Source organism: Herpailurus yagouaroundi, unplaced genomic scaffold, assembly GCF_014898765.1.
Source record: "Herpailurus yagouaroundi ecotype Mexico unplaced genomic scaffold, PumYag 139, whole genome shotgun sequence".
Classification (NCBI taxonomy): Eukaryota; Metazoa; Chordata; class Mammalia; order Carnivora; family Felidae; genus Herpailurus; species Herpailurus yagouaroundi.
Genome location: NW_024412394.1, coordinates 32,260,451 through 32,280,638, shown reverse-complemented (window position 1 = coordinate 32,280,638; position 20,188 = coordinate 32,260,451). Strand labels below are relative to the sequence as shown.

Here is a 20,188-nt window from a genome sequence, read left to right as displayed (position 1 = left end):
ATCTGTCTTCAATTGCTAGTAACACTAGGAAATCTACCTTAAATATACAGATAGATGATGATTTCATTTCCCCATCCTAAAGAAGGTAATAGTCTATTCCGGTTAAGACTGAAAGCCACTCTCATAGTTTCAATTATCACATACACTAATGACTGCTGAATCTTTATATCTGGACCACATCTCTCCCGAACTGTAGAGCCATCACTCACTAGATGACTATATTTGAATGTGATAAGAAATGTGTTCAAGTTCAGCATATCCTAAAGAGTACTAATTATATCTTCATGCCCCTTTAAAAAAAAAATGTTGCTTATCACACTTAAACTTACTCAGTTTATTTTTACTTCTTTTTTTTTTTTTAAGTTTATTTATTTATTTTGAGAAAGAGAGAGAGAGCAAGGGAGGGGCAGAGAGAGAGGGGGAGAGAGAATCCCAAGCAGACTGTGCACTGTCAGGGCAGAGCCCAACGTGGGGCTCAAGCTTAGGAACCATGAAATCATGACCTGAGCCAAAATCAAGAGTTGGGGCCTAACTGAGCCACCCAGGCACCCCTATTTTTACTTATTTTTGAAGTTTGCAGTTCAGTAGGCTTTTCTTTTCTATCCTAGCTCAGAGAGGACATAAAACAAAAATTCAGCAAAATTAGTAAAAAGGGAAGGGATTGTGTTTTATACACTTTTGTGACTTTGGTTACTAGTACACACAGTAGTCACTCAATAAATATTTATTGAATGAATGAATGAATGAATAAGGAATTACAGACTTCAGATAAGGAAAAATTCCCCCAAATTTATGGACAAACTCAGAAAATGCTGAAAAATTCCAGAATTCCTGAATGGAAACTAAGAGACTCAACATATAATAAATATTGATTTGTCAATGTATAATAAATCTACAAATGTATTTTGCCCCAGGAAATAGTTTATAAACGTATTAGAAATGATGCTAACAAGTTTTTCATGTCTCTCTTAAGAACAAACAGAAGATTAAAGTGTACTCTAAAATAAGTTGAAACAAGCAGTGTTGTTCCAAGAATAGTGTTAAGGGAGTTTAGAAAAAGATGACTTGAATAAACATTTGACAGTAACTAAACAGCAGTGTGTAAGGCAAGCAATGCTATTCTTTGTATAATCTCCACACATGTAGAAATAATTCTCTTGGTTTTACCATAGGTTGAACAATGTAAACAACACTTTTTTTTAATCCCCTGAAAGCAAGGCTGTCTAGCTACCCTGTAATTATTAATTTTCCTTTTCAGAAATCATGGCACCAAGGTTCTTAGAGGACTTTAGTATTTTCATTATTAGGAAAGCATCCTTACAAGCATAAATAAATTACTCCTCTGGTTTACATAAATCTTTGCACTATGTCTCAAAATATAAATAATAAAATATTTTTATGTTAAAAAGGAAATTAGAAAAAATTTTAACAAATTGTGTTATATGTATAAATGTAGGAATACGATCTTACATTTGTAGAATATTTTCTCAAATAACATCTTGTCTTTTATGGATATGTACTTTTTCATAGCAGTCATTGATCTTGTTTGATTACAAAATGCTGCTTACTTAAATATTAGACTTGGAAAACAGGTGAAAAACAAAAAAGAAAATTAAGTTCATTTTAGCGTGGAGTCTTCAATTTTTTTTCAGTTATATACATAGAGAAAACTCTAGAATCATATATACTATTATGCCATTTCCATTGAATAATGAGGATTTTTTTAAACATTTATTTATTTTTGAGAGAGAGAGCGTGTGAGCAGGGGAAGGGCAGAGAGAGAGGGAGACACAGAATCTCAGGTAGGCTCTAGGCACTGAGCTGTCAGCACAGAGTCCAATGACATGGGGCTCGAACTCATGGACTGTGAGATCATGACTTGAGCCTAAGTGGATGCTTAACTGACTGAACCACCAGGTGCCCTTTGAAAGCATGTTTTTCAGGTTGTATAACTTTTTTATTAAAAAAAAAATTTTTTTTTACATTTATTTATTTTTGAGAGACAGAAACACAGAGTACAAGTGGGGGAGGGGCAGAGAATGAGACACAGAATCCAAAGTAGGCTCCAGGCTCTGAACTGTCAGCACAGAGCCCGATGCAGGGCTCAAACCCGAAAACTGTGAGATCATGACCTGAGCCAAAGTTGAATGCTTAACTGACTGAGCCACCCAGGCACCCCTGTATAACATTTTTTAGACTGTAAGTGTCCCATAACTTGTTTAACCATTCTCCTACCATTGGGTATTTACTTAGGTTAATATTTTTACATTATAAATTACAATGTATATGAATCTCTGATTTTTTATTTGGTACTGATTGACAAGTAATACCCTGGCTTTGAATATATACTGCCAAATTAATATCTGAAAAAGATCTCCAAGATCTATGAGAGAAATATAAGAATCTGTATCTTATCATATCTTAACAAGCATTACATTATTAGAAAACCACAGCCAACCTGATAGGTTAAAAAAGGTATGAGAATACTTAAAATTTTGTTTATTTCATGATTGTGAGATTGAATATGTTTCAATTATTAACCTATTTTGTAAATGACTATCCTATACTAACTTAAAAAATGGTTATAGGTTTTCTTATTGATTTGAAAGAGCTCTTCAAATATTGTATCTTTTGTCTATTCTATTTGCTGTCAAAATTTACCATATGTTGTTGATCTTAAATTTTATGATGTCCATTTACATACTGAAATTTAAATGTGTACCTAAAAAATTATTAGTAATATATCAATACATACAATATTTTTAAAATCTAGCACAGATGGATATAGAGCAAAGAATAAAAATTTTCCTTTACAATTCCATCTTTCATGCAACTCTTGTCTGTATTATTGTTAACAGTTTGAAAAACATACATATGTGTATGTATATATATGATACAAAGTATATGTATTGTATGTATATATAAGTAGGGGAAGGGCAGACAGAGAGGGACAGAGAGAATCCCAAGCAGGGTTGGTGGTCAGTGCGGAGCCAAACGTGGGGCTCTATCTCACAAACAGTGAGATCATAACCTGAGCTGAAACAGACTCAGATGCTGAACTGAGTCCCCACCAAGAAGCTGCTGTTTTTCTATTCTTTTAGAGAAGTCATTCTCTATTTCCATTAGTTTTATATACATTTTAACACACATTTGGGCAAGTCCTTCTACAAAAATGTATTTTTTAATTTTCTTAGTCATTTTTACCTTTCTCCAAGTGCTCTTTAAAGTGAGTCAAATTTTAACATTTCCAATGGTATTTTGATATGAATGTATCAATTATTAACTTAAGAAAAACTGGTATCTTTCAGTGACTGTTTCTCTTTCCATTCAAAAGTATCATGTTTACTTATTCAAATATCTCAGTGAAACACTGAAGATTTTTTCACATTAATTGTACACATCTTATTAAGATTACTTCTAAATGTTTAATGTTCTTGTGAGCAAATATTATGACAACATTGTTGATTTTTAAAGAAAATACTCTTATTTGAGCTGTGGGGAAAACCTCTAGAAGAGGATACAAAATTACTTGTGTATCATGTATATGTATAATTTTACAAGGAGAAGGTAAATACCTTTTCAAAGTGGTCTAGTCCTTATTCAAATTTACATACAGAAATACATTCCAAAGCCAAATATATATTTTTGTTTATGTCTCTGATTTGTAGCTAACCAAGAGTGAAATCTATAGTAATCTTAAAACAGAATACTTAAAATAGAACATTTAGTTTCACAGCCAAAAAAAAAAAAAAAAAAAAACAAAAAAAAAGGAAAAAGAAAAATCAATTTAATTTAATTTCAAGAATAAACTACTGGAAAAATGGTCTGAGACAAACTGGTCTGCTGAAATAAATCAATTTTCATTTCTGAACTATCATTTTGTAAATATATGTAATTTTAAGGATGATTTAAAAATCTGTCCAGAAATTCTTTTGAATAAACTAACTGAAGAAAATGCACACTTCTGACAATTAGTTGTCTTTGCTATCTCATTCATAGGCAGAGTAATGTATATTTTTTTTTTTAATTTTTTTCAACGTTTTTATTTATTTTTGGGACAGAGAGAGACAGAGCATGAACGGGGGAGGGGCAGAGAGAGAGGGAGACACAGAATCGGAAACAGGCTCCAGGCTCTGAGCCATCAGCCCAGAGCCCGACGCGGGGCTCGAACTCACGGACCGCGAGATCGTGACCTGGCTGAAGTCGGACGCTTAACCGACTGCGCCACCCAGGCGCCCCCAGAGTAATGTATATTTTAAAAATAAGTTAACTTCATGCTGAAGCCAAATAACTTTTTATCAACTAAGCTGTTATTCTACTATGATCAACCACTTGAGGAAGAATAAATCATTAAGTTTTCTTGGATAAAATATTTAGAATAGGAAACAGAATCCACTCAAATAACTTGATAATGTTAATTAAAAAAAATCCAAGTACCTTAACTTCTTCACATAGTTCAGTAAGTCGAGCTTCTACATCCATTTCCTCTGAAAGGAGTAAAGAGTAATTAGAGGAAATATTTCAATATTAGATCTGAATCTATTTTTAAAATTATCTAAATACAGTTGGCCCCTGAACAATACAGGGGTTAGGGGCATCAATCCCCCCGTGCAGCCTAACTTCTGACTCCCCTAAAACTTAAATACTAAATAGCCTACTGCTGACCAGGAAGACTTATAAATAACATAAACAGTTGATGAACACATATTTTGTACGTTGTATGTATTATAGACTGTATTTTTATAAAAATAAGCTAGAGAAAAAAAATGTTAAGAAAATCATAAATGAAAATACATTTAGTCCTATTCTATATTGAAAAAAGATACTCGTTTAAATGGACCTGTGCAGTTCAAGTCCCAGGTTTTTGAGAGTCAAGTGTAAATTACCTTTAAAAAACCAGAAGGTTGAGAAATATCTGCACTACATTCAATGAAGTAAATTTCAATGTAATATACTGTCATAAACACATTAATCATGTAGGTAATGTTAAACCTATTAAATTCTATGTTCTTATTATTAGTGTTCCAGTTCTCATAAGAGGTTAACACTGTCAAGGAAATATTGACTGTGGACCTAAAGTAACTTGCACAACTATATCACAGAAAAGATAAAACATATAATTAGGTTTTACTGCATTGTATACATTGCAAATTTCAAACAGTTTAACATTTGTCTTAAGTATGTACATGCCTTGTTTGTTTTTTGTTTTTTTAACAAAAGCTGTTCCTAAAAAATTCAAGTCAAATTAATCTTTAGCGCCAAAACACTTAAAACATACATGGATCAGAAGTTTATATAATGGTAATGAATGAAAAAAATCTTTGAGTTTCTAATTTAGTTTAATACATGCAGATTTCTCTAAGACAGTCTAAAATTGAAGTATATTTTGTCCATACAATTGATTTATTTAATGTATGCTACAACCTTCTACAAGGAGGTGTACAGATTAACTTAAAGTGGTAATATTTAGAAGGGAATACAGAAACTAATAGAACAGAAAGGTTCCCTGCTTTTTGCAAGTCAGAAATTTCACTAAGGCCTGAAATATGTTTAGATACACCTAATTTTTAATCAGAAATCAAACTAAAATGAGTTCTCCTACAAGAACTATAATATAACTTTTTGTGATCACACAAAACTCCATTGTCTTGTTGCTCCACAACCTTGTTAACTGATCATTCTCACACAAATGCAAGAATACATTCTAGAACATCCCTGAATTTATTCATCAGCTCGCTATCTCATAAGGTAGATAGACTTCAACGTATACTATTTGATAAAAAGAAAAATAAACATTTAAATTTGATAAAATAAAGTTACATTTATGTGGTAAACACAATCAACCTATGATGTGAATATTCCACTAATAACTAAAATCATTAGAACACATAAATATTTGAGTCACATAATATATAAATAAAATTGTATTTAGATACTGTATTAGATACTGCTCATCCATGAGAAGCAACTCCTCATCTTTTAAAGTTTTATCACAAGATTGCAGCAATTCAGGCACATCTTCAGACTCCACTTTTAATTCTAGTTCTCTTGTTAGATTCGCATTTACTTTCCACATCTACACTTACTTCCTCCACTAAAGTCTGGAACCCCTCAAAGTCATCCACAAGAGTTGGAATAAATTTTCAAACTGCTTTTAAGGCTGATTTTGACTTCTTCTCATAAATCACACATATTCTTAACGGCATCTCAGATGGTGAATCATTTCCAGAAGGTTTTAAATTTACTTTGCCCAGATCCATTAGAGGACTCACCATCTATGGCAGCTACAGCCTTATGAAATGGCTTTCAAGCCTTATTATTTAAGAAATACATGAAATTAAGACTTGAAAGCCAAATGACTCCTTGATCCATGGCTGCAGAATGGATACTGTGGTAGCAGACCTGAAAACAACATTAATCTCATTCTGATCTCCATCAGAGCTCTTGTGGGGTCAGGTGCATTATCAATTAACAGTCATATTTTGAAAGGAATATTTTTTCTGAGTAGTAGGTCTCAACAGCAGGCTTAAAATATTCAGTAAACTATGTTGAAAACAGATGTGATGTCATTTAGGCCTTGTTGTTCCATTCATGGGGCACAGACAGAGTAGATTTACCATAATTCTTAAATGCCCTAGAATTTATGGAATGGTATACGAACACTGGCTTCAGCTTAGAGTCACCAACTATATTAGCCCCTAATAAGAGAGTCGGTCTGTCCTTTGAAACGTTGACCAGGCAGTGACTTCTCCTCCCTAGCTGTGGAAGTCCTACATGGCATCTTTTTCTAATAAAAGGCTATTTTGTCTACATTGAAAATATATTGTTTAATGTAGCCACCTTCATTAATTATCTTAGCTAGATCTGGATAACTTGCAGCAGCTTTTATATCAACAGTTTGCTGCGTCATCTTGCACTTTGTTGTTATACAGACAGCTTCTTTACCTAAGCCTCATAAACCAACCTCTGCTAGCTTCAAACTTTTCTCTGGAAGCCTCCTCATCTCTCTTGGCCTTCATAAAACTGAAGAGTTAGAGACCTGTTCGAGATTAGGCTTTGCCTGAAGGGAATGTTTGGATGGTTTGATCTTTAACTTTCTATTTAAATTCCACTTAACGTACAGAATAATATTAGTTTAAGGTTTACAATTTAGTGATTCAACACTTAACATGTAACATCCAGTGCTCATCCCAACAAGCGCACTCCTTAATCTCCATCATATTTAAGCCATTCCCTGCCCCAACCAACCTCCTCTCTAATAACTATCAGTTTGTTCTCTACAGTTAAGAATCTGTTTCTTGGATCCCTTCTGTCATGCACAATGTGGGGAGGCCTCAAGCTAAGATGCTCAGGGAATCGTTAGATCTAGGTACCGAGGCACACAGACTGGGGTACTCGGTTAATCACATCAGCAGGGCTACTCCAAGGAACAAATCAAAGCACACCTGGTGTAGGGTCAGAAATATTACTATGAGTAGGGTAATAAAATAACCAAAGTCACAACAACAGAGAGCAAATAACAAGCCCCGAAAAAAACACCTCCTGAAGGGCCAGGCCCTGGACAGTGTATGGCCTGCCGTTAATATAGCAGTGCTCACAGGTGCAGAGCACACAAGCTTTTAAAACGCATAAGGTAGGGGCGCCTGGGTGGCTCAGTCGGTTAAGTGGCCAACTTCGGCTCAGGTCATGATTTCGCGGTCCGTGAGTTCAAGCCCCGCGTCGGGCTCTGTGCTGACAGCTCAGAGCCTGGAGCCTGTTTCAGATTCTGTGTCTCCCTCTCTCTCTGACCCTCCCCTGTTCATGCTCTGTCTCTCTCTGTCTCAGAAATAAATAAATGTTAAAAAAAAAAAATTAAAAAAAAAAAACGCATAAGGTAGAGAAAGCTAGCCAAAGTAACAAAACAGAAGAATTCTTCTCAAAAGAAACTCCAGGAAGTCGCGACAGCTAATGAATTGATCAAAACCAATGTAAGCAATATAACAGAACAAGAATTTAGAATAATAGACATAAAATTAATCACTGGGCTTGAAAAAAGCAGAGGACAGCAGAGAATCTATTGCTATAGAGATCAAGGGACTAAAAAATAGTCATGATGAATTAAAAATGCTATAACTGAAGTGCAAGATAAAATGGAGGCAGCCAGAGTGCACACTGAAGAGGCAGAGGAGAGAATAGGTGAATTAGAAGATAAAATTATGGAAAAAGAGGAGGCTGAGAAAAAGAGAGATAAATTCAGGAGTACTAGGGGAGATTTAAAGAACTAAGTGATGCAATCAAATGGAACAATATCTGTATCACAGGAATTCCAGAAGAAGAAGAGAGAAAGAAAGGGGCTGAGGGTGTACCTGAACAAATCATAGCTGAGAACTTCCCTGATCTGGGGAAGGAAAAAGGCATTGAAATCCAAGAGGCACAGAGAACTCCATTCATACGTAACTTGAATCGATCTCCTGCATGACATATTATAGTGAAACTGGCAAAATACAAGGATAAGGAGAGAATTCTGAAAGTAGCTAGGGATAAACGGGCCCTAACACACAAAGGGAGACACATAAGGGAAGTAGCAGACCTATCTACTGAAACTTGACAAGCCAGAAAGGAATGGCAGGAAATCTTCAATGTGATAAACAGAAAAAATATGTAGCCGGGAATCCTTTATCCAGCAAGCCTGTCATTTAGAATAGAAGGAAATAAGGGTCTTCCCGAACAAACAAAAACTGAAGGAATTCATCACCACTAAACCAGCCCTACAAGAGATCCTAAGGGGGATCCTGTGAGACCAAGTACCAGAGACATCACTACAAGCATGAAACCTACAGACATCACAATGACTCTAAACCCATATCTTTCTATAATAACACTGAACGTAAATGGACTAAATGCACCAACCAAAAGACACAGGGTATCAGAATGGATAAAAAAACAAGACCCATCTATTTGCTGTCTACAAGAGACTCATTTTAGTCCTGAGGACACCTTCAGATTGAGAGTGAGGGGATGGAGAACTATTTATCATGCCACTGGAAGTCAAAAGAAAGCTGGAGTAGCCATACTTATATCAGACAAACTAGACTTTAAATTAAAGGCTATAACGAGATGAAGAAGGGCATTATATGATAATTACAGGATCTATCCGTCAGGAAGAGCTAACAATTATAAATATCTATGCGCCAAATACAGGAGCCCCCAAATATAGAAAACAATTAATCACAAACATAAGCAACCTTATTGATAAGAATGTGGTAATTGCAGGGGACTTTAATACTCCACTTACAGCAATGGACAGAACATCTAGGCAGAGAATAAATAAGGAAACAAGGGCCCTGAATGACATATTGGATCAGATGGACTTGACAGATCTATTTAGAACTCTGCATCCCAAAGCAACAGAATATACTTTCTTCTCGAGTGCACAGGAAACATTCTCCAAGACAGATCACATACTGGGTCACAAAACAGCCCTTCATAAGTATACAAGAATTGAAATCATACCATGCATACTTTCAGACCACAATGCTATGAAGCTTGAAATCAACCACAGGAAAAAGTCTGGAAAACCTCCAAAAGCATGGAGGTTAAAGAACACCCTACTAAAGAATGAGTGGGTTAACCAGGCATTTGGAGAAGAAATTAAAAAATATATGGAAACAAATGAAAATGAAAATACAACAATCCAAACACTTTGGGATGCAGCGAAGGCAGTCCTGAGAGGAAAATACATTGCCATCCAAGCCTATCTCAAGAAACAAGAAAAATCCCAAATACAAAATCTAACAGCACACCTAAAGGAAATAGAAGCAGAACAGCAAAGACACCCTATACCCAGCAGAAGAAGAGAAATAATAAAGATCAGAGCAAAAATAAACAATAGAGAATCTAAAAAAACTGTAGAGCAGATCAATGAAACCAAGAGTTGGTTTTTTGAAAAAATAAACAAAATTGATAAACCTCTGGCCAGGCTTCTCAAAAAGAAAAGGGAGATGACCCAAATAGATAAAATCATGAATGAAAATGGAATTATAACAACCCCTCAGAAAAACAAGCAATTATCCGGGAATACAATGAAAAGTTATATGCCAACAAACCGGACCACCTGGGAGAAATGGACAAATTCCTAAGCACTCACACACTTCCAAATCTCAAACAGGAAAAAAAAGAAAATTTGAACAGACCCATAACCAGCAACGAAATTGAATCAGTTACCAAAAATCTCCCAACAAATAAGAATCCAGGACCAGATGGGTTCCCTGGAGAATTCTACCAGACATTTAAAGCAGAGAGAATACCTATCCTCCTCAAGCTGTTCCAAAAAGTAGAAAGGGAAGGAAAACTTCCAGATTCATTCTATGAAGCCAGCATTACTTTGATTCCCAAACCTGACAGAGACCCAGCAAGAAAAAGAGAACGACAGGCCAATATCCCTGATGAATATGGATGCAAAATTCTCAATAACATACTAGCAAATCGAATTCAACAGCATATAAAAAGAATTATTCACCATGATCAAGTGGGATTCATTCCTGGGCTGCAGGGCTGGTTCAACATTTACAAATAAATCAATGTGATACATTACATTAATAAAAGAAAAGATGAGAACCATATGATCCTGTCAATCGATGCAGAAAAAGCATTTGACAAAATTCAGCATCCTTTCTTAATAAAAACCCTCGAGAAAGTTGGGATAGAAGGAACATACTTAAACATCATAAAAGCCATTTATGAAAAGTCCACAGCTAATATCATCCTCAATGGGGAAAAACTGAGGGCTTTCCCCCTGAGATCAGGAACACGACAGGGATGTCCACTCTCACAGTTGTTGTTTAACACAGTGTTGGAAGTTCTAGCATCACCAATCAGACAACAAAAGGAAATCAAAGGCATCAAAATTGGCACAGATGAAGTCAAGCTTTCACTTTTTGCAGATGACATGATATTATACATGGAAAACCCGACAGACTCCACCAAATATCTGCTAGAACTGATACATGAATTTAGCAAAGTCGCGACAGAAAATTAATGTACAGAAATCAGTTGCATTCTTATCCACTAATAATGAAGCAACAGAAAGACAAATAAAGAAACTGATCCCATTCACAATTGCACCATGAATCATAAAATACCTAGGAATAAACCTAACCAAAGATGTAAAAGATCTCTACGCTGAAAACTGTAGAAAGCTTATGAAGGAAATTGAAGAAGATATAAAGAAATGGAAAAACATTCCGTGCTCATGGACTGAAATAAATACTGTTAAAATGTGTCAATACTACCCAAAGCAATCTACACATTCAAGGCAATCCCAATCAAAGTTGCACCAGCATTCTTCTCGAAGCTAGAACAAGCAATCCTAAAGTTTGTATGGAACCACAAAAGACCCTGAATACCCAAAGCAGTATTGAACAAGACAACCAAAGCAGAAGGCATCACAATCCCAGACTTTAGCCTCTACTACAAAGCTCTAATCATCAAGACAGCATTGTACTGGCATAAAAACAGACACACAGACCAAAGGAATTGAGTCGAGACCCTAGAATTGGACCCCCAAAAGTATGACCAACTTTGACAAAGCAGGAAAGAATATCCAATGGAAAAAAGACAGTCTCTTTAACAAATGGTGCTGGGAGAACTGGACAGCAAAGTGCAGAAGGATGAAACTAGACCACTTTCTTACACCATTCACAAAAATAAACTCTAAATGGATAAAGGACCTGAAAGTGAGACAGGAAATCATCAAAACCCTAGAGGAGAAAGCAGGAAAAACTTCTCTGACCTCAGCCGCAGCAATTTCTTACTTGACACATCCCCAAAGGTGAGGAAATTAAAAGCAAAAATGAACTATTGGGACCTCATGAAGATAAAAAGGTCAGCACTACAAAGGAAACAATCAACAAAACTAAAATGCAACCAACGGAATGGGAAAAAGTATTTGCAAATGACATATCGGACAAAGGGCTAGTATCCAAAATCTATAAAGAACTCACCAAACTCCACACCCAAAAAACAAATAACCCAGTGAGGAAATGGGCAGAAAACATGAATAGACACTTCTCTAAAGAAGACATCCGGATGGCCAACAGGCACATGAAAAGATGTTCAACGTCGCTCCTTATCAGGGAAATACAAATCAAAACCACACTCAGATATCACCTCACGCCAGTCAAGAGTGGCCAAAATGAACAAATCAGGAGACTACAGATGCTGGAGAGGATGTGGAGAAACGGGAACCCTCTTGCACTGTTGGTGGGAATGCAAACTGGTGCAGCCACTCTGGAAAACAGTGTGGAGGTTTCTCAAAAAATTAAAAATAGATCTACCCTATGACCCAGCAATAGCACTGCTAGGAATTTACCCAAGCGATACAGGAATGCTGATGCATTGGAGCACTTGTACCCCAATGTTTATAGCCATACTTTCAACAATAGCCAAATTATGGAAAGAGCCTAACTGTCCATCAGTTGACAAATGGATAAAGATGTGGTTTATATATACAATGGAATACTACTTGGCAATGAGAAAGAATGAAATCTGGCCATTTGTAGCACTGTGGGTGGAACTGGAGAGTGTTATGCTAAGTGAAATAAGTCAGGCAGAGAAAGGCAGATACCCTATGTTTTCACTCTCATGTGGATCCTGAGAAACTTAACAAAAGTCCATGGGGAAGGGGAAGGGGGGAAAAAAAGAAAAAGCTACACAGAGGGAAGGAGGCAAACCATAAGAGACTCTTAAATACTGAGAACAAACAGGATTGATGGGGTAGGGGGGGAGGGAAAAGCGGATGATGGGCACTGAGGAGGGCACCTGTTGGGATGAGCACTGGATATTGTATGCAAACCAATTTGACAATAAATTACATATTAAAAGAAAAAAAAAGAATCTGTTTCTTGGTTTGCCTCTCTTTTTTTTGTCCCCTATGCTTCTTTGTTTTGTTTCTTGAATACCACATATGAGTGAAATTGCTAGTAAAGCTTTCTCCATAATAGCAATAAGGCTGTTTTGTTTTCTCATCATCATGTGTTCAATGGAGTAGCACTTTTAATTTTCTTCAAGAACTTCTCCTTTGCATTCACAGTTCAGTTAATTGGTTGGAGAAAGAGGTTCAGCTTTTGGCCTGTTGTGGCCTTCAAAGTATCTTCCTCACTAAGCTTAATCATCTTTAGCTTTTGACTTAAAATGAGAGATATATAACACTTCCTTTCACGTAAACACTTAAAGGCCATTGTAGGGTTATTATTAATTGGCCTAATTTCAATATTGTTGTGTCTCAGGGAATAGAGAGGCTCAAGGAAACGGAGAGAGATGAGGGAAAACTGGTCAGTGGAGCAGTCAGAACACATATTTATTAATAAATTCACCATCTTACATGGGTGTGGTTCATGGTGTCCCAAACAATTACAATAGTAACATCAAAGATTGCTGAGTACAGATCACTGCAACAAATATTAAAATAATGTAAAAATTTTAAAGACTGTGAGAATTACCAAAATGTGACAGACATATGGAGTGAGCAAATGCTGTTGGAAAAGTGGTGCCAACAAACCCGTTCAGTGCAGGGTTGCCACAAATTTTCAATTTGTAAGAAATGCAGTATCTGTAAAGTACAATAAAATGAGGTATGCCTTTATATGGGTTTTGGAGTCACTTTTTTTTTTTTTAAATAAAAACATGATTGTGTTTTACACACTTTTGTACACTTTGCTTTTTTCTCTCAGCAATACTCCATGGAAATCTGGTATGTAGCCCTAATTTTTTTTTTAAATGGCTGCACAATATTCCTTGGTGTGCATGCCTTATAATTTCCTTGATTGATGGTCAGTAGAAAATGACAGAAATATGGGGACCCTGGGTTTTTCTCCTCCCTCAAACACAGCTGTACTGAAGTCAGATCACTCAGGATACCCAGGAAATCGATATGAGGACTGGCAGAAGGATCTCCACAGTTGGAGGGAGACAGTGTGCAGGTGTGAGGTGTGTGGAAGAGAATTGGGGGAGAGAAAAACAGTGGTGCCACGGTGGGGAGTGAACCCTTTCTGTGCAGAGACAAAAGGGAGAGAAAGAGAAAGGGTTTGAGAGTGCAGTGTTGGATTCGTACAAGAGGAAAACCTCTCTGGACCATAGACTGGGGAGTGAGAGGCACTCAGTGTCCCAGGTTTTTTGCAAATAGTCTGTGGAGCTCAAACTCTGAGGTTTTGGGAGTGTATGACTTTCTCCAGAGTGGAGCTGTGGTGTTTGCCCCTGGGGAGGAGGGCGCTGGCCCTGGAGTGGATAGGATAGTGTGGTATAGGGATCTCCTGGGTCCCAGTGGAAGAGAACATTCCACTTCTTGAAGTACTTTTGGAAGAAGTATATTGCCTCTCCAAGGACAAAAGACCCTGTAGGTGCCCGTGAAAGGCGGACAGAAGCATGCACACACAGAGGCTGATAACCATAGATTCTGCACAGGTAAGGGATTGTTTTTTTGACACAAAGAACATCAGACATAGCACAAAGAAGCTCTACTCCAGAAGAGGAGAGTGGGTCCATGTGGTACCTGGTCCTTTAAGATTTTGAGTTCTGAATCCTAGCCACACACCAGAGCTGTGGCGTAAGGCGTGCTGACTGCCCTCACTATTCTTTGAGGGCTTCCTGAACAAATTGGGGTGTGAGATCCCCTGTCCAAGGATAAGAGAGTGGGGTGGCACCATTTTCCCTCTTACCACTGACATGGTGGGACTTCAGAGAGCAACACAACGGACCCCAGTGGAGGTGGGACCTGCTCATACCAAGCCCCGTCCCTCTGTGCCTGGCAATTGCATATTTACTGGGGCAGGTCTGACCCTGAGTGAGTCCAGCAGTCCTCTCCTCCAGAAGACCGGCACAGGCAGCACCCTGCATGTACCAAGGCTAATGTCATAGATACTTCAAAGCGTCACCTGCAGTTCTGGTGGAAACTGGATCAGGCTTACTTTTTTTCTTCTTCTTTTTATTCCCTTTGGAATCAGCCTTATGGCTTTTTTTCTTTGTTTTTTCATTTCCTTTTCTCATTTTCTTTCTCTTTCTTCTTTTCTTTTTCTTTGGAATAAGGCTTACATATTTTGATTGTTTGGGTTTTTTTCATTCCTTTTCCTTTTCTTTTGGATCATCAGGTTTCTTTTCCCCCCCACTCTTCTTTATTCTTTTGTTCTTTTCTTTCCAGGCTTATTTTAACAAACAAATCAGAGCACACCTAGTTAAAGGTCCAAACACTCCCCACTGCAAGCAAGGAACTCTGCAGAGGGCTGACCAGTCTTAAAGAGCAGCCAAAACCCAATAGCAGAGTGCACACAGCATACACTAGAAACACTTCCTTAAGTGCCAGGCTCTGATCAGTGTATGACCCCTTTTTAATACAGCATTACTCTCAGGCGCAGGAAATATAACAAGCTTTCAAAACACGCAAAAGACAGAAACTTAGCTAAAATGACAAGATACAGGAATTCACCCCAAAAGAAAGGTCAAGAAGAAATCACAGTCAGGAACTTGCTAAAAACAGATATAAGCAATATCTTATAATGGAATATAAGCAATATCTAAATAGGAATTTAGAACAACAGTCATAAGACTACTAGCTTGGCTTGAAAGAAAAGCACTCAACACACCAGAGAAACTCTTGCTGCAGAGATAAAAGACCTAAAAACAGATCAGGCTGAAATAAAAAATGGTGTAACTGAGAGGCAAAACTGATGGTAAATAGTCACAACAAGGAATGAAGAAGAAGAGGAAAGAAAAGGTGATACAGAAGATAAAATTATGGAAAATAACAATGCTGAAAAGAAGAGGGAAAGAAAACTATTAGATCATGAAGGTAGACTTAGGGAACTCAGTGATTCCATTAAGTGAAATAGGAGTCCCAGAAGAAAACAGGTAAAAGGGGCAGAAGGTTTATTTGAACAAATTATAGCTGAGAACTTACTTAATCTAGCAACAAACAAACAAACAAAACAAAAACAAAACTAAACAAAAGAACCCAAAAAAACACACCAGGCATTCAAGTCCAAGAGGCACAGAGAACTCCTGTCAAAATCAACAAAACAGGTCAATGCCACTACATATCATAGTGAAACTTACAAAATACAAAGATAAAGAGAAAATTCTGAGAGTAGTTAGGGACAATAGGACCTTAACCTACAAGGTTCGACAAGTAGGATTAGCAGCAGACCGGTCCACTGAAACTTGGCAGGTCAGAAGGGAGTGACAGGAAATATTCAACGTGCTGAAAGGGAAAAATATGTAGCCAAGAATTCTTTATCCAGCAAGGCTGTCATTCAGAATAGAAGGAGAGATGTAGAATTTCCCAAACAAAAACAAAAGGAGTTCATGACCACTAAACCAGCCCTGCAAGAAATTTTAAGGGGGACTCTCTGAGTGGAGGAAAAAAAAAATTAAAAAAACCCCAAAGCAACAAAGACTAGAAAGGACCAGAGAACATCACCAGAAACACCAATTCTACAGGTGACATAGCAGCTAACATCTATTACACTAATGGATGTCAAAAGAAAGCCACAGTAGCCATACTTATATCAGACAAACTAGATTTTAAAACAAAGACTGTAATAAGAAATGAAGGAGGGCATAACATCACATTTAAGGATGTATCCACCAATAAGATCTAACAACTGTAAATATTATGCCCCCAACTTGGAAGAATCCAAATATATAAATCAATTAATAACAAATATAAAGAAACCCATTGTTAAAAATACAATAATAGTAGAGGATTTTAACATCCTACATACAGCAATGGAAAGATCATGTAAGCAGAAAATCAACAATGAAACACCACCTTTGAATTTTACAACGAACCAGATGGACTTAACAGATATATTCAGAACATTTCATCGTGAAGTAGCAGAATACACATTCTTCTTGAGTGCACATGGAACATTCTCCAGAATAGATCACATACTGGGTCACAAAACAGCCCTCAACAAGTACAAAAAGATCAAAATCATACCATACATATTTTCAGATCACAACTCTGTGACACTTCTAGTTAACCACAAGAAAAAATTTTGCAAAGCCCTCAAATACAAGGAGGTTTAAAGAATAACCTACTAAGGAAATGAATGGTTTAACCAGAAAATTAAAGAAAAAATTTAAAAAATACATGGAAACAAATGAAAATGAAAACACAACAGTCCAAAACCTTTGGAAGGCAACAAAGGCAGTCCTAAGAGGGAAGTATATTGCAATTCAGGCCTACCTCAAGAAGCAAGAAAGGTCCCAAATATACAACCTAACCTTACAGCTAAAGGAGCTATAAAAGGAACAGCAAATAAAGCCTCATGCCAGAAGAAGGGAAATAATAAAGATTAGATCAGAAATAAATGATATAGAAATTAAAAAAAAAAAAAACAACAGAACAGATTGACAAAACGAACAGCCGTTTCTTTGAAAGAATAAACACAATTGATAAACCCTTAGCCAGACCTACCAAAAACAAAAGAGAAGGTCCCCAAATAGATAAAATCACAAATGGAAGAGAAGAGATCACAACCAACATGATAGAAATACAAACAAGTATAATACTATGAAAAATTATATGCCAACAAACTGGGCAATCTGGAAGAAATGGACAAATTCCTAGAAATTCACAAACTACCACAATTTTAATAGGAAGAAATGGAAAATTTGAATGAACCCATAACCATTAAGGAATTGAATCAGTAATCAAAAATCTCCCAACAAACAAGAGTCAGGGCCAGATGGCATCCTAGGGGAATTCTACCAGATATTTAAAAAAAGACTTAATACCTATTCTTCTCAAACTTTTCCAAAAATAGAAATGGAAGGAAAACTCTCAAACTCATTCTATGAAGCCAGCATTACCTTGATTCCAAAACCAAAGAACCCATCAAAAAGGAGAATTATAGGCCAATATCCCTTATGAACATGGACGCAAAAAATTCTCAACAGGATACTAGCAAATTGAATTCAACAGTACATTAAACGAATTATTCACCATGATCAAGTGGGATTTATTCCTGGGCTGCACAGCTAGCTCAATATTCGCAAATCCATCAATGTGATACATCACATTAATAAAAAAAAAGGATAAGATCCACATGATCCCCTCAATAGAGGCAGAAAAAGCATTTGATGAAATACAGCACCCAATCTTGATTAAAAACCCTCAAGAGACTAGGGTTAGATGAACATACTACAACATGATAAAGGGCATGTATGAAAGACCCACAGCAAATCTCATCCTCAATGGGGAAAAACTGAGCCTTTCTCCTACGGTCAGGAAGAAGACATAAATGTCAACTCTCACCATTAGTATTTAACATAGTACTGGAAGTCTTAGCCTCAGCAATCACACAACAAAAACAAATAAAGGACAAATTGGCGAGGAGGAAATCAAACTTTCACCATTTGCTGATGACATGATATTCTATGTAGGAAACCCGAAACATATAAAACACCCGAAAGACTCCACCAAAAATCTACCAGAATATATGAATTCAGCAAAGTGGCAGGACATAAAATAAATGTGTAGAAATCTGTTGCATTTCTATACACTAATAATGAAACAGCAGAAAATGAAAGCAAGGAATCGATCTCATTTACAATGGCCCCAAAACCAATAAGATACTTAGGAATAAACCCAACTAAAGAGGTTAAAGATCTCTGAAAACTATAGAACACTCATGAAAGAAACTGAAGAAAACACAAAGAAATGGAAAAGCATTCCATGCCCATTGCCTGGAAGAACAAACATTGTTAAAATGCCTTCAACAAAGCAAGAAAGAATATCCAATGGAAAAAAGACAGTCTCTTCAGCAAATGGTGCTGGGAAAACTGGATGGTGACATGGTGGAAAACTGCCATTCCATAGGCAGAAGATATTTACAAATGACATATCCAATAAAGGCTTAGTATCCAATCTCTATGAAGAACTTACCAAACTCACCACCCAAAAAACAAACAACCCAGTTAAGAAACAGGCAGAAGACATGAATAGACATTTTTTTCCAAAGACATCCAGATGGCTGATAGACAAATGAAAAGATGCTCAATATCACCCATCATCAGGGAAATACAAATCAAAACCACAATGGGATATCACCTCACACCTGCAGAATGGTTAAAATTAACAACACAAGAAACAATAGGTATTGGCGAAGATGTGGAGAAAGGTGAACCCTCTTGCACTGTTGGGGGCGGAATGCAAACTGCTGCAGCCTCTCTGGAGAACAGTATGGAGGTTCCTCAAAAAATTAAACCAGCAATTACATTTCAAGTATTTACCTAAAGGGTACAAAGATACAGATTCAAAGGGGTACATGTACCCCAATGTTTATAGCAGCATTATTAACAATAGCCAAACTAAGAAGAGAGCCCAAATGTCCATCAACTGATGAATGAATAAAGATGGTGTGGTATACACACACAGGAATATTAGCCATAAAAAAAAATGATATCTTGCCATTTGTAATGATGTGGATGGAGCTAGAATGTACTATGCTAAGCAAAATAAGTCAAAGACAAATACCATATGATTTCACTCATATGTGGAATTAAAGAAACAAAACAGATGAACACAGGAGAAGGAAAGGGAAAAAAAGAGAGGGAAACAAACCACATGAGACTCTTAATAATAGAGAACAAACTGAGGGTTGATGGAGGGAGGTTGGTGAGAGATGGGCTAGATGGGTGATGGGTATTAAGGAGGGCACTTGTGACAACACTGAGTGTTGTATGTAAGTGATGAATCACTGAATTCTACTCCTAAAGCCAATATTGTCCTGTGTTAACTAACTAAAATTAAAAAAGAAAATTTCCTTCATATTCTACTCTTTTTCATTTATCTTTATTTTCAGAGTTTTATCATAAAGATAAATACTATAATAAGCATGTTTATACATATATCTTTACATACTAGTACTCATATTTTTATGATAAAGGTTAACCAAAGTGGGGATGCTAGGTCAAAGGGTAAATATATCTTACATTTATTTTCTAAATCCACCCACCCATTCATCTATTCATTCATTCAACTGATATCTGTAATAACATAGCTCAGAAAATGCCAATATAATACCAGGTTTTAAGGATAAAAAATACCTCAATACAAGTATCACTTAACTTCATTATGGTTTGAATCAGGTCTTTTCCCATCTAACCAAAAACTGGGCCCTTCTTTATATAGAACTTAATACACGCAGCATTT

General features: G+C 36.5%; 1 protein-coding gene across 14 annotated transcripts in view; it reads right to left on the bottom strand.

Moving 5' to 3' along the window:
• The window catches only part of FAM135A (family with sequence similarity 135 member A), a 122,469-nt gene that overhangs the window by 53,529 nt on the left and 48,752 nt on the right, over positions 1 to 20,188 (bottom strand). For 13 of the 14 annotated variants that reach the window (XM_040473877.1, XM_040473878.1, XM_040473879.1 and 10 more), the window contains one exon: positions 4,438 to 4,487. The exons of the other annotated variant lie outside the window; for it this stretch is intronic. In XM_040473877.1, the coding sequence (XP_040329811.1) occupies positions 4,438 to 4,487 (50 nt within the window). The remainder of the gene's footprint in view (positions 1 to 4,437; positions 4,488 to 20,188) is intronic. 14 annotated transcript variants of the gene reach the window in all.